This window comes from Aquarana catesbeiana, linkage group LG01 (genome assembly GCF_042186555.1).
Source record: "Aquarana catesbeiana isolate 2022-GZ linkage group LG01, ASM4218655v1, whole genome shotgun sequence".
Taxonomy (NCBI): Eukaryota; Metazoa; Chordata; class Amphibia; order Anura; family Ranidae; genus Aquarana; species Aquarana catesbeiana.
The window spans coordinates 478775886-478790258 of NC_133324.1; the positions used below are offsets into that span (position 1 = coordinate 478775886).

Below are 14373 nucleotides of genomic sequence, written 5' to 3' on the forward strand. Positions count from 1 at the left end.
GGACTATATACAAGATTTTAGTAATGAAAACGGTATCATTAGCAGTAATCAACATGGATTCGTGAAACATCGTTCTTGCCAAACAAATCTATTAACCTTCTATGAGGAGGTGAGCTGCCATCCAGATGAAGGAAGGCCAGTATACGTAGTTTATCTGGATTTTGCACAGGCATTTGATACAGTTCCCTGCAAATGTTTACTATACAAGCTAAGGTCTGTCAGCATGGACCATAGGGCGAGTACCTGGATTCAAAACTGGCTACAAGGGCAAGTTCAAAGGTTAGTGATGGGGAGTATTCAAAATGGTCCAATGTGGAAAGTGCTGTCCCTCAGGGTTCTGTGTTGGGACCAATCCTATTTAATTTTTTCATAAATAGCCTGGAGGATGGGGTAAACGGCTCAATCTCAGTATTTGCGGACAATACTAAGCTAAGCAGGGCAGTAGCTTCCCTGCAGGATGTGGAAACCTTGCAAGAAGATCTGAAAAAATTAATGGGGTGGGCAACTACATGGCAAATGAGGTTTAATGTGGAAAAATGTAAAATAATGCATGTAGGTGGCAAAAACATGGGGGAGAACCTCTGGAAGAATCTAGGATGGAAAAGGACCTATGTGCCAAGCATATAATATTGGCATGCATTAACCACTTGCCGACCACCGCACGCCGATGTACGTCCAGAGTTTGCCAGCATATATCGTTGTTATGGCAGCAGCCAGCTTTTCGTGCGACGGTCGGCTTTCAGATAAAAGTGATCTCTGCAGCGGATTTGCCTCCAGATCACTTTTATCGGTGGCGGGAGAGGGGGCCGCCCTCCGCTGCTTACCGGAGCTGTCGGTAGCGGCGGAGGTGATCGCATCCTTCTCCGTGCTGTGCCTGGAGACGAGTGAGGCTAAGATGGCGCCCACTCGTCTCCATGACACTGCTGGGCGGCTGGGCGGAAGCGACGTCAAAACGTCACTTCCGCCCATATGTCTTAAAGCACATTTTTTCAATGTCATTTTTTTTTCATTGCATTTTTAGTGTAAATATGAGATCTGAGGTCTTTTTGACCCCAGATCTCATATTTAAGAGGTCCTGTCATGCTTTTTTCTATTACAAGGGATGTTTACATTCCTTGTAATATCGATAAAAGTGACACAATTTTTTTTTTTTTTTAAACAGTGTAAAAATAAATAAAATAATGTAAAATAAATTATAAAAATAAAAAAAAAAAATTTAAAACCCCCCTGTCCCGATGAGCTTGCGCGCAGAAGCGAATGCATACGTGAGTAGCACCCACATATGAAAACGGTGGTCAAACCACACAGTGAGGTATCGCCGCAATCGGTAGAGCGAGAGCAATAATTCTAGCCCTAGACCTCCTCTGTAACGCAAAGCATGCAACCTGCAGAATTTTTTAAACGTCTCCTATGGAGATTTTTGAGGGTAAAAGTTTGACACCATTCCACGTGCGGGCGCAATTTTGAAGCGTGACATGTTGGGTATCAATTTACTCGGCGTAATATTATCTTTCACAATATAAAAAAAATGGGCTAACTTTACTGTCGTCTTATTTTTTTATTCAAAAAAGTGAATTTTTTTCAAAAAAAGCTCGCTTGTAAGACTGCTGCGCAAATACGGTGTGAAAAAAAGTATTGCAATGACCGCCATTTTATTCTCTAGGGTGTTAGAAAAAAAACATATATAATGTTTGGGGGTTCTAAGTAATTTTCTAGCAAAAAAAACTGTTTTAAACATGTAAACACCTAAATTCCAAAACGAGGCTGGTCCTTAAGTGGTTAAAAAGGGAATTAACTCTAGAGATAAAACGATAATTCTCCCACTCTACAAGACCCTGGTCTGGCCGCACATGGAGTATGCCATCCAGTCCAGGGCTCCAGTCCTCAGTAAGCATGTGCTGGAAATGGAGAGAGTACAGAGAAGGGCAACAAAGATAATAAAGGGACTGGAGAATCTTAGTTATGACGAAAGGTTACAAGCACTGAACTTATTCTCTCTGGAGAAGAGACACTTGAGAGGGGATATGATTTCAATGTACTAATACCGTACTGGTGATAAAAACTTTTCCGTGAAAGGGCATTTAAAAAGACTCACGGCCATTCGCTAAAATTAGAGGAAAAGCGATTTAACCAGAAACAGTATAGAGGGTTCTTTACTTTTAAAAAACTATTAGATAAGCACCTAAATGACCACAACATACAGGGATATACAATATAATATTCACATAAAAGTTCACACACACAGGTTGGACTTGATAAACTTTTTCAACCTCACCAACTATTTAACATACCGTTGACTGATAGAAATAATAGCGGATGACCATTTTAATCTAGAGAAGGCAAATACCCATACACATTAGCTGTTTATTGTTAACTTTATGATTACCTACAATGTGGACACTTCTTCCAGATGTTTTTTTTTCCAGCCAGGTAAGTCTGGTTGGATTTTGGTGCATCCATTGTTAACTGGATAGGTTCATATAGTCGCAACAGCTATGGGCAACAAAAAGGCTGAATTTAGACAAGCAGATACATTGTTTGCAAGGGTCAGGCTATATGTGATCAATCGAATAGTAGGCATATAGAGCCGCTGAATGTTCCAGTTAATTAATTATTTATAGAGTAAATGATTCTGTCATTGAATCAGTGCAAAGGGGAAGGGCGCCAAATGTGTTTTTAGGGAACCATAATAGTATGGGAAGTGGTGGAGGATATGATCTCTACTCGTTGACATGAAGGTAATTGCCCAATCTGTGTGACATCTGACTTTAGGTTTTTTGTTTTTTTTTAAAACCACCAAGGATGGTACACTGGTTAACTTGCATATAAATGTTCATCAAAGATATGCAAGGTACAGTAAGATTTTTATAGATACGATAAGATGTATTCAGATGTTGAAAGACTGAGTATACGTTAGTAATTGCTAGAAGTTGACTCAAACATCTCATGGCTAATCATTTTGTATTCAAGGTATCTATACCATAAGGGCAAAAATGTTTCCTCCACTGGACTCTTCTTTGATTTCTTGGGTTTTTGGGGTTGGGAAGGGGAATAAGGTAGCGTGTGGAAGTTAGATGTGGGTTATCTCGTGCTATGGTTACTCTACTGGGTACAGCTCTTTGTTTTTTTGTTTTTTTTATGTTGGCCATTATGAGTTCTTAATGTGACATTTTTTTCATTGCAGTTGTTTAGCAGTAAATGACCTACTGCGTGGTCGTCAGCTTGATGATGTTGTTGATAAGCTTCCTGAGATCTGGGAAACCCTCTTCAGAGTACAAGATGATATAAAGGTAAATGATGCAATGATGTTTGTTTTGTCTTTACAAAATGTCGTCTTGATTAACCACTTCACCTCTAGAACAATCGTTTCATTTTTTTACACATATGTTAAAATTAGCTTTTTAGGCTATATAATGGTTTACCCCCCCCCCCCCCCCTTCCCCCAGAACATTATATATACACTTATCAGCCATAACTTTATGTGCACTGACAAGTAAAGTGAATAACATTGATTATCTTGTTACAGTGGCACCTGAAAGTGGGTGGGATATACTAGGCAACAAGTGAACATGTTGTCCCTAAAGTTGATTTATTGATAGCAGAAAAAATGTGCAAGCGTAAGGATTTGAGCAACTTTGACTAGGGCCAAATTGTAATGGCTAGACAACTGGGTCAAAGCAATTCCAAAACTGCAGCTGTTGTGGGATGTTCCCGGTCTGCAGTGACCAGGACCTACCAAAAGTTGTCAAAGGAAGGAAAACTGGTGAACCAGCCACAGCGTCATGGACAATCAAGGCTCATTGATGCACATGGGAAGTGAAGGCTGGCCTGTGTAGTCTAAACCAATCGAAGAGCTACTGTAGCTCAAATTGAAGAAAAAGTTAATGCTGGTTTCAATAGAAAGGTGTCAGAACACACAGTGCATCGCAGCTTGTTGCATATGGGGTTGCAAAGTCGCTGAACGATTAGGGTACCCATGCTGACCCGTGTCCACATCCAAAAGCACCTGCAGAGAGCATGTGAGCATCAAAACTGCACAATGGAGAAATGGAAAAAAGTGTCTTGGTCTGATGAATTAAAAAAACACTAAAATGTATTTTATTGCACACAAACACAATTTAATCCCTAATTTTTATGTACAAAATAAAAATAAAGTAGCGTAGAGTAAATAGTGTCAGGCCTCAAAACTGTGTGTGTCCGTTAAATGGCAGAAAATTACAGTACTCAAAATTATCAATAGGTAACACTTTAAATGGCTTTACAGCTCATCAATTCAGAGTAAACCCTAAATGATGGCCTTAGAATTATTACTCTTATATTTTGGCAATTTACATACACGTTCCCACCCTGTGCTGCGTGGATGTTAAGCAGCGTATCGGAGCTGCTTATTTTCTTTTTTTTTTTTTTTTTTTTTTTTTTAATCTAACTTTATTGCAATCACAATAGGCCTAACAAGTCCCTACGTGATGGCATTGGACGGGTTGACGGGTACTCTTTATGGAGATATTAGGGTCTATCAAACCCCTAAAGTTTCCTCTGCCCTCTGTTTCAGCCAACCAAGCACAGGATTATACTTGTTTAGCTGTACACCTGGCTTTTTAGCCAGGTTTTTTTGCTCAGAACTTCCAGTTCACAGTACTGCAAAGGAGATTAATTGTTGTGGTCCCCGGCTCCTGGAAGGAGTGGGAGAGCCCAGGAATCAGGGGGCGGGGGGGGGCAGCATTCGGCGGTCAGGTAAAAGTGATCAGGCAGCTCAAATCACTTTTTCCTGAAAGCCCAGAGTCTGCTGATGAAAAAAAAAAAAATAGGAGAAATAAGAGGCTTGCAGCTGCTACTGCTTGTTAGATTTTACTCTCTGGATGTACCATGCTTAACCAAAGGGGTGAACTAGTTAACGGGTAACTAATTAATAGTTTTTATTACAGCATTATATACAAAAATCTTTCATTCTTCAGTGGCACTCAGGTTTATTTTTGCTCTAGTAAACACGTATTTTTAGAGGGCAATTTGAAAAAAAAAAAAAAACAAAAAAAAACACGTTGGCCAAAGCACATTTCAATCACATTATGGAGAAGGTAGTCTAAATTGTAGTGGCTGTTTAAGTGGCTGAACTGATGTCTTATACATTTGACAGAGATGATTGCAGTTAGTTGGAATTGGTTCATCCAGTTCTTGGAAATTACTTCTGGGCGCACTTCGATAAATGGGGTCATGGAAAAAAATCGTATATCTTGGTAGACGCTTTGTCAACGTATCTCTCCTGTATTAAGGTATGGTCAGTCAACTTAAGTTGGGTACATCTTGATTGTGTCTGTAGGGCGTGACTCAGAGGTAAATACTTGAAGTGGCTATGTGGGATGGCAAACTCCGCCTGCACCTCCATAAAGGATTTAAGGGTTGGTCCATTATATAGCTGGGATATAAAGCAAAGTCCTGCCCCTTTCCCAATCTCTAAACCCCTTGAGTTTCAATATCTCCCTATAGTTCAGGTTGCACCATAATGGAGTATGTTAGAAAGTCCTGTATCCCTAGCATCTGGTTAACATATGACCATAAACTCTTCAATAGGGTTACTGTGGGAGCCCTAGGGTCCAGGTGCATGAATCCCGCCTCCAAATGCACGAGGGCGGAGACATCATCTCCTGGTGGCATTAGAAGTCTGCGTATAGGGTCCGTTAACTCCACAATTCCCCAGCCCTCCAGCTGCTGTAGCTGGGAAGCAAGGTAGTAGGCTCTAGAGCAAGGGACCGCTAGTCCACCCTGATCTTTGCTATGCTGTAATGTTGACCGACTAATCTAAGCTATCTTTTTACCCCAAATCAGTTCCCTAAGTTGGGAGTCTATCCTAGCAAACCACTGTTGAGGAACCCAGACTGGAGAGTTGTTGAATACATACAACAATTGTGGTGCCCAGACCATTTTGATGAGGTTACTTCTCCCCACCACGGTTAATGGCAGTTTACACCAGATAGTACATTTTTCACAAAATTTACGGCGTAAGGGAAGTAGATTAAATTCAATATTTTGAGATGGGTCGGGGGTAACCTGAATGCCCAGATAGCGAAAGGAAGTTACCACTTGCACCATTTCCGCACATTCAGGAAGGGGGGTGGCTACAGGGTCCAAAGGCATCAGGACCAACTTGTTCCAATTAATGGAAAAGACTGATAATGCGCCAAAGGCCTCAGTAAGGGTCATGATGGTTTTCAAAGTACCCTGCGTATCTCCCAAGTAAAGTAGGATATCATCAGCGTACATTGACACCACGTCAGTTCCCATACTGTGTCTGAACCCGATTTTATATTGGCCTCCTCGCGTATTCGTGACACAAGAGGTTTCAAAGCCAGAGCAAACAGCAAGGGTGATAAAGGATACCCCTGCCTAGTGCCCCAAAATAATGCAAAAGGTTCTGAGCGCTCTCCATTCACCCTAATCCTAGACAGGGGATCAGCATACAGTAACTTGATAAAGTTAGTGCCCAGGTCTAAACGTTCTAACACCTTCCACAGGTAAGGCCATTCAACACTGTCGAAGGCCTTAGCTGCATCTAGCGAAAAAATGGCTCAGTTACCAGAATTATCCACAGGCAATTGTAGTTTTAGGGAAAGCCTCCGAAGATTCTGGGCCATGGATCTAGTGGGGATGAATCCAGATTGGTCCTTGTGTACCAATATATGTACCACCTGAGCCAGTCTGGTTGCCAACACCCGGGCCAATTTGACATCGGTTGTGAGCAGGGAAATAGGTCGATATGAGGCAGGTAAAGTAGCGTCTTTTCCTGGTTTTAATAGCACAATAATTATCGCCTCATTCATAGAAGCGAGCAAAGCTCCAGTCTGAAATGCCTTCTTATAGACTTTCAGTAGTATGGGTAGTAATGTGCCTGCATATCGCTTGTAAACCTCGGATGTAAGGCCGTCCGCCCCCGGAGATTTATTTTTATGAGGTTGTGCTAGAGCTAATGTGAGTTCCTTTTCCGTTAATGGGGCAATTAGCAACAGCATCTGACGCCGAGAAGCGAGGCAGCACACCTCCATCTAGAAATCCCCCAATTTCCATGTCAGAAGGCTGTACTTTAGAAGTATATAGATCAGCATAGAATGACCTAAAGATCTTAATAATGTCAGAGTTCTGGGTCTGGAGGGCACCCTGATCATCGCAGTTGGCCGAGACAAGAGAGAATGACCTCTGTGTATGTGCCCAGTAGCCTCCCCCTCCTCTAAGTGAATTTGCTGTAGAAAGAAACATTTGTTCTCAGCCAGCTGCAGTGCTAGTTGACTGGATATGGATTGTGCCTCCAACCAAACCCTAGTAGGGTTGGTGATATATCTATCCTCAACCTCCCTACATACCATTGATTCCCAGGCTTTGGTATCGGATTTGATATGGGTTATTAGTTTGATAAACTGACCCCTCATATAGGCCTTAGCAGTATCCCAGACACTTTACTGAACAGTGTTTGTTATCATGAAAAAAAAGGTTTTAGTAAACTACGCATGGGGTCTGGTTCTGGGTATAAGGAGCGCCAGAAAGGGTTAAATTTCCACCCAATATGTTTAGAGGCACTGGACAGCGAAATATTCACCCAAAATGGGGAGTGATCTGATATATGCCTACTTTCATAGTTGGAGGCTATAACCGGTGGAAGTAATGCGTCATTACCTAGACCCAGGTCTATCCTAGACAATCCCCCATATGTGGCTGAGTAACATAAGAACTTTTTTATGTCTGGTTGTCTAAGCCTCCATACATCTATCAGTCCGAGCACCTCCAGTAAACGAGCAAAAGGTATATGTCCCCCTCTTACCGAAGAGGCGAGGACAGGGGCAGGTAATTGACCCCCCAGTGTTGACGTCGGCAGTTGGACATCCCGACGCCCATCTTGGTACACCCTGCACTTGGCCGCAGTAAGCCAGCAGCGGCCATCTTGTTACACTCAGCCCATATAGTTCAGGCTGGGTGTAACAAGATGGCTGCTGCTGGTTTTATGTGGCCGAGTGCAAGGAATACCAAGATGGGCCGTCGCAGGCAGCCTTTCTTCATAGAATTTCAGTGCCTGCTCGTCAGTGCTCATGAATGCCACCTATCAGTGCCCAATGTCCATAAGTGCCTCTCATCAGTGCCAGCTCCACCTATCAATGCCACCCACATATCAATGCCATCTAACAGTGCCAGCCATCTATCAGTGCCAGCCACCTGCCAGTGCCATCTGTCAGTGCCAGTGCCATCTGTCAGTGCTCATCAGTGCCACCTAATCCTATCAGTGCTGCATGTCAGTGCCACCTAATCTGTATTGTGCTTTGAAAACTGTCGCATGACATAAAAAAAAAAAAAAAAAAAGTATCGGTATCGGCGAGTACTTGAAAAAAAGTATCGGTACTTGTACTCGGTCTTAAAAAAGTGGTATCGGGACAACCCTAACAGAAATACATATCGCCCACCTGGACCTATGATCTTGTGTTAGCAGGAAATTCGAACATTCTGACATACCAGGATGTTTGCAGCCCTGGAATATGTGGAATTGGTACCAAATAATTGGCTAGTATGGAGTCGGGAGAGGTGGGCCTCCTGAAAGCATATAATACCAGTATCTAGGGATTTATTAGTTCTAAGGACTGCCAGTCTCTTCACAGGGCTATTGAGTCCTCGGACGTTCCAGGACATAATTTTCAAGACTGAGGACATAGGGGAACACATTCACAGATATTGGAATCATGCCAGTTGCCCAGGCATGTCTCCAGTGTCACAACTAACATAATAGACCAGTATACAATGTAAAACCTTTTCCAGGGTAGCACCGTATTCCATATTTATGAGCAGTCATCATCAGAAAAACAGAGAATTAGAACTGTGGTAGGTCAAAAGAGTAACTGCAAACACAAGAAAAATAATGCATAGAGCCAACAGGGCTCACAGCCAGGGGGGGCAGTGGACACTCCAAAAAAAAAAGATGGTGATTGGGTTTAACTTCAGTCGTGTATGTGGTATAAACCAGGGTGCAAATAGATCCAATGTTCTCCAGTATCCGCCTTGACTGAGAAGAAGGTGGAAAGGATACGAGAACATATCTGGGACCAGGTAATGGCAAAAGAAGAAGACCTTTTGTGAGGTGATCATATTTAAGTAGATGCAGACCGTTGCGACATAGCGGCTCGAAGTGCTCTATCCTCCCGATCCAGCCGTTTTCCCGCAGAAGTAGGACGATCAAAGAAATGGACCTCTCCCAACACAACCACCCGAAGGTGGGCAGGATACAGCATGGCATATTACAGATTAAGATCTCAAAGCCTCTTCTTCACATCTATGAACTTTTTTCAGTTGCGCTGTCTATGCGCTGTTTTTGCAGTTCCGGCAGAGATACTTTGGAGTTGTCAATAGCCATAGCACCACTCATGGTTCTAGCCTTGGAGAGTATGGCGTCCTTGTATTTCATTAGTTTGAACGGGAATGGGCCCGGTGGCAGAGGGCGTGTTGGGACCCTATGTGCCCTCTCAACTGCAAACAGGTATGAGAAGGTGTGCTTGCCGAAGGTAGAAATGAGTCATTGTTCAATAAGTGACAGGATTTTTGCCTTCGGCCTGCTCTGGAATACCCAGGGCACACGTATTATTGCGGCGCATTCTACTTTCTAATTCTTCCAGGTGGGCAGCATGCTAGGCTGTAAGATGACAGTTGTATTTGAGATCCCTCTGCATGGGAGCTATATCATCCTCCATGGTGCTCACTCTGCCTTCCAGGGCTGAAGTGCATTCCTGCAGCTTTTGCATATCTTGCAGCACAAATGCAATTTCTGCCTTAACTCCCTTGAGCTCATAAGTGAGGGCAGAGATGGACATATTGCAGGAGGTAACAGCAGATAGTATATCATGCAGAGTGGTCTTCGGCTCCTCTGCATTTAGGGAGGATGCGTGTGGCACAGAAAAAGTGTCCCAAGGAGTACTGTGTTCCACTCTGGGGGCGATCTGACTGCATCCTCCAGAGGGATGGTGTCATTAGCCTCGGATGGACCCCCTAAAGTATCACCCAGGTTACATGAAGAGGGCAGATGCTCTTTGGGAGTCTGGTTAAAAAACTTCTGGGCCGCCTCTTTGTATTTCTCCTTGGAAGAACGTTGTGACCAGGTGCCATCTTGGCCAAGATCCTCCACGAGGGCTAAGTTTTCTTTGAGTCATTTTGACATGTCAGCAGCGGGAGTGGAGTAACGGGCAAGCAGCTCACGAGCACAGAGAAACCAACACTGGTAAGCTGGGGTCCATGAAAGAACGATAGCGGGTGATAACAGGATCATTGCACAGATTCTTGGCGGAGGAGACAGATGCGACCAGCTACATCTGCTGCTCAGCCACTCCCCCAGCTGTAATCTTTATTATTAAAAGCATATGTTTTTCTGAAGTGTACATAGGTTCATTCTCTCAAGGTTTCATTGAGATTTATCTGAGTCTGTTCTGCCCCAGGCTGTAATTTGCACCATTCTGCAAATACAGAGTGAGGAATTAGATTTACAGGGTAGGTACGTGGCTGTGTATTGGTATGTTCACACGCATGTCGTTATGTATTTAGTAGGCGCTGGGCACTACAGGGAAATTATTTAAGATGCATTTTAGGACTGTTGAATTTGTAGTGTAATAAGGTTTGGTATAAATATGATATAAACCAGTTTTCTTATTTCTCCTTCCCTTTACAGGAGTCTGTCCGGAAAGCAGCAGAGTTGGCTTTGAAAACTCTGAGCAAGGTGAAGATAATACCTTTTTGTGCTTATACATAAGCTATCTATTGCATTTCTATTTTACATTTGGGCATGCTTTCTCGAAGAAGGAAAAAAAAAAAAGGCAAAAAAGAGGTGTTATTTTAGATGTGCACTGTGTAGATCAAGCCTATACACATGATCTTCAGCTTTGATTTTAAAAATCTATCTAATCTCTCATAATAGTTGAAATAACCAACACTAACACCAACATAACACTTGAAATTAGAAAATTAAGCATAAAGCATGAAACACTTACTCAGGCTGAAGAAAGTGCTGCACATTGCAGTGCAGCTCATTCAAGCCAGAATGCAGTGCACTGAAACTCGCATGTTTTCTTGCATCTAGGCACTTTTCAGCATGCTACGTTATTCAGCCAATTTTAATGTTAATGGGCTGTTATGCACCACAGTGCATGGAAAAAAATCATGCTGCATTTACAGTGGGGATCGAAAGTTTGGGCTCCCCAGGTAAAAATGTGTATTAATGTGCATAACGAAGCCAAGGAAAGATGGAAAAATCTCCAAATGGCATCAAATTACAGATTAGACATTCTTATAATATGTCAAAAAAAGTTAGATTTTATTTCCATCATTTACACTTTCAAAATTACAGAAAACAAAAAAATGGCGTCTGCAAAAGTTTGGGCACCCTGCAGAATTTATAGCATGCACTGCCCCCTTTGCAAAGCTGAGACCTGCCAGTGTCATGGATTGTTCTCAATCATCGTCTGGGAAGACCAGGTGATGTCAATCTCAAAGGTTTTAAATGGCCAGACTCATCTGACCTTGCTCCAACAATCAGCACCATGGTTTCTTCTAAGCAGTTGTCTAGAAAACTGAAACTGAAAATAGTTGACGGTCACAAAGCTGGAGAAGGCTATAAGAAGATAGCAAAGCATTTTAAGATGTCAATATCCTCTGTTCGGAATGTAATTAAGAAATGGCAGTCATCAAGAACAGTGGAAGTTGAAGCAAGATCTGGAAGACCAAGAAAAATATCAGACAGAACAGCTCGCAGGATTGTGAGAAAAGCAATTCAAAACCCACGTTTGACTGCACGATCCCTCCAGAAAGATCTGGCAGACACTGGAGTTGTGACACACTATTCCACTATAAAGAGATACTTGTACAAATATCGTCTTCATGGAAGAGTCATCATAAGAAAACCTCTTCTACGTCCTCACCACAAAAATCAGCGTTTGAACTTTGCAAATGAACATATAGACAAGCCTGAGGCATTTTGGAAACAAGTTCTGTGGACTGATGAGGTTAAAATAGAACTTTTTGGCCGACATGAGCAAAGGTACGTTTGGAGAAGAAAGGGCACAGAATTTAATGAAAAGAACCTTTGTCCAACTGTTAAGCATGGGTGTGGATCAATCATGCTTTGGGGTTGTATTGCAGCCAGTGGCACAGGGAACATTTCACGAGTAGAAGGAAAAATGTATTCAATAAAATTTCAGCAAATTTTGGATGGTAACTTGATGCCATCTGTGAAAAAGCTGAAGTTAAAGAGAGGATGGCTTCTACAAATGGATAATGATCCTAAACACACCTCAAAATCCACGGGGGATTACATCAAGAGGCGTAAACTGAAGGTTTTGCCATGGCCTTCACAATCTCCTGACCTCAACATTATTGAAAATCTATGGATAGACCTTAAAAGAGCAGTGCGTGACAGACAGCCCAGAAATCTCAAAGAACTGGAAGACTTTTGTAAGGAAGAATGGGCAAAGATACCTCAAACAAGAATTGAAAGACTCTTGGCTGTTTACAAGCTGTGATACTTGCCAAAGGGGGCAGTACAAGATATTTAACTCTGCAGAGTGCCCAAACTTTTGCAAACGCCATTTTTTTGTTTTCTGCAATTTTGTAAGTGTAAATGATGGAAATAAAATCAAATTTTTTTGACATATTATAAGAATGTCTAATCTGTAATTTGATGCCATTTGGAGATTTTTCCATCTTTCCTTGGCTTCGTTATGCACATTAATACACATTTTTACCTGGGGTGCCCAAACTTTCGATCCCCACTGTAGTTTAGTCAGCACTGCTACAGTGATCTCCATGATCTTTCAGGTCCTGTGCTGAGTGGTTGCTCTACTGTTCACTGCCCACGGGGTAGCTCTCTCGGCTACGTCGTTATTCACTGAATGTCTTTTTTTTATTTTTATTAACCAGCTTTTCTACCAGAGCAATTTTTTAATTTATCGCACACATTTAAATCTGCATATCTTAATCATACAGGACACAGGCACCCACTGTGCATGCGCGAGCCGTCACTGGTCACGTGTCCCAGATGATTGACAAGAGGGAGGGTGGAGAGGCAATCTCCCTTCCTGCGCCGAGGGAAGTGATGTCACCAGCCCAGGCACCGAAGGAGGCAGACTACGAGGGACTTTGCGGGACAAGTTCCACAACTCCCCTTTCCAATACAGCTCCAAGTATGCCAAGCATATAAAGGAAAAGGAAAAAAAAAGCCACCACGCTCCAATAGTGTGAAATCTGGCATTTTAGATTTAAGAAAATCGTTAAAAACACCCACATAGATGTTGCAGTAACAGTGCTACTAAAGTGCACATGCGTTCCAGCCCTGGGTGGAGCCAGAGGTTGTGATGTCACTCTGTATGCACACTTTTTGGTGCTCCGAATTCTGGAATGTGTAGTTTTCGTTACAACGCTGAAAACTACACATCCCAGAATTCTGAGCACCAAAGTGCAATTACCTTTTGCCCTGTTCTTTTGTGTGGATACCCTAGAACAGTGACCTCCAACCTGCGGCCTTTTGCTTGCCTCTATCTGCCCCTGGGACACTATTCCTCCCAATGACACCAATGATGAAGCGCCTTTCCTCCCACTGACACCAATGATGAAGCTCCATTCCTCCCACTGACACCCTTAATGGGGCACTATTCCTCCTGCTAAGACCAATGATAGGGAACTATTCCTCCCACTAACATAGTTAATGGAGCACTATTCCTCCTGCTAAAACTAATGATGGGGCAGTGTTTTTATAGTAGTGCCACTGATGCCGAAACATTTTCTACTTGCACTGGCCACAGTCAGGCCTCCCTAAAGCTTGAAAAACAGTGTACTGGCCCACAAGTAATGACACAAATGTACAGAATGATTCTAATTTCTATTCACATGCCAAAAATCTTGTGGCTCAAAGCCTGGTCAGCTGAAGCTGCCTATAAAAGATGCCTCACGGTATGCCCTTTGAAGGAGGTTGTTTTTAGTGAGGCACTTGACAAATTCATTAAGGATCTCACAGGAGGGAAGGTGGTTCTTCAACAGTGGAGAATTCCAAAACGCCACTCCTCTTGAGCTTCTACCTCTTCAACCTTCATGCCCCATCCAGTTTTCAACTTCAGTCACTTTCTTTTGACGTAAGACTTGGGCTACAAAGCCCAGTAGGTCTTTCTTAAAGCCCTCTTACCAAGTAGAGGGATGTTTGTTTCCGTTTGCCTCAGCCTCTGTCACAGAGGTCCCAGACCTGTGGGTTCAATATTGGTTTTAAAGGGGTACTGAATAGAGTTCAAAACTCTACCCCCTCACCACTTTCTTCTCTCAAATCAGCCAAAGTCTGCCTAATTTGCAGAATGCCCTGAACCATCTCTTGTCCCA

General features: G+C 42.7%; 1 protein-coding gene across 2 annotated transcripts in view; it reads left to right on the top strand.

The window, feature by feature from the left end:
* ECPAS (Ecm29 proteasome adaptor and scaffold) overlaps positions 1 to 14373 on the top strand; it is a 185067-nt gene that overhangs the window by 134620 nt on the left and 36074 nt on the right. For both annotated transcript variants that reach the window (XM_073591496.1, XM_073591490.1), the window contains exons 32-33: positions 3185 to 3290; positions 10685 to 10732. In XM_073591496.1, the coding sequence (XP_073447597.1) occupies positions 3185 to 3290; positions 10685 to 10732 (154 nt within the window). The remainder of the gene's footprint in view (positions 1 to 3184; positions 3291 to 10684; positions 10733 to 14373) is intronic.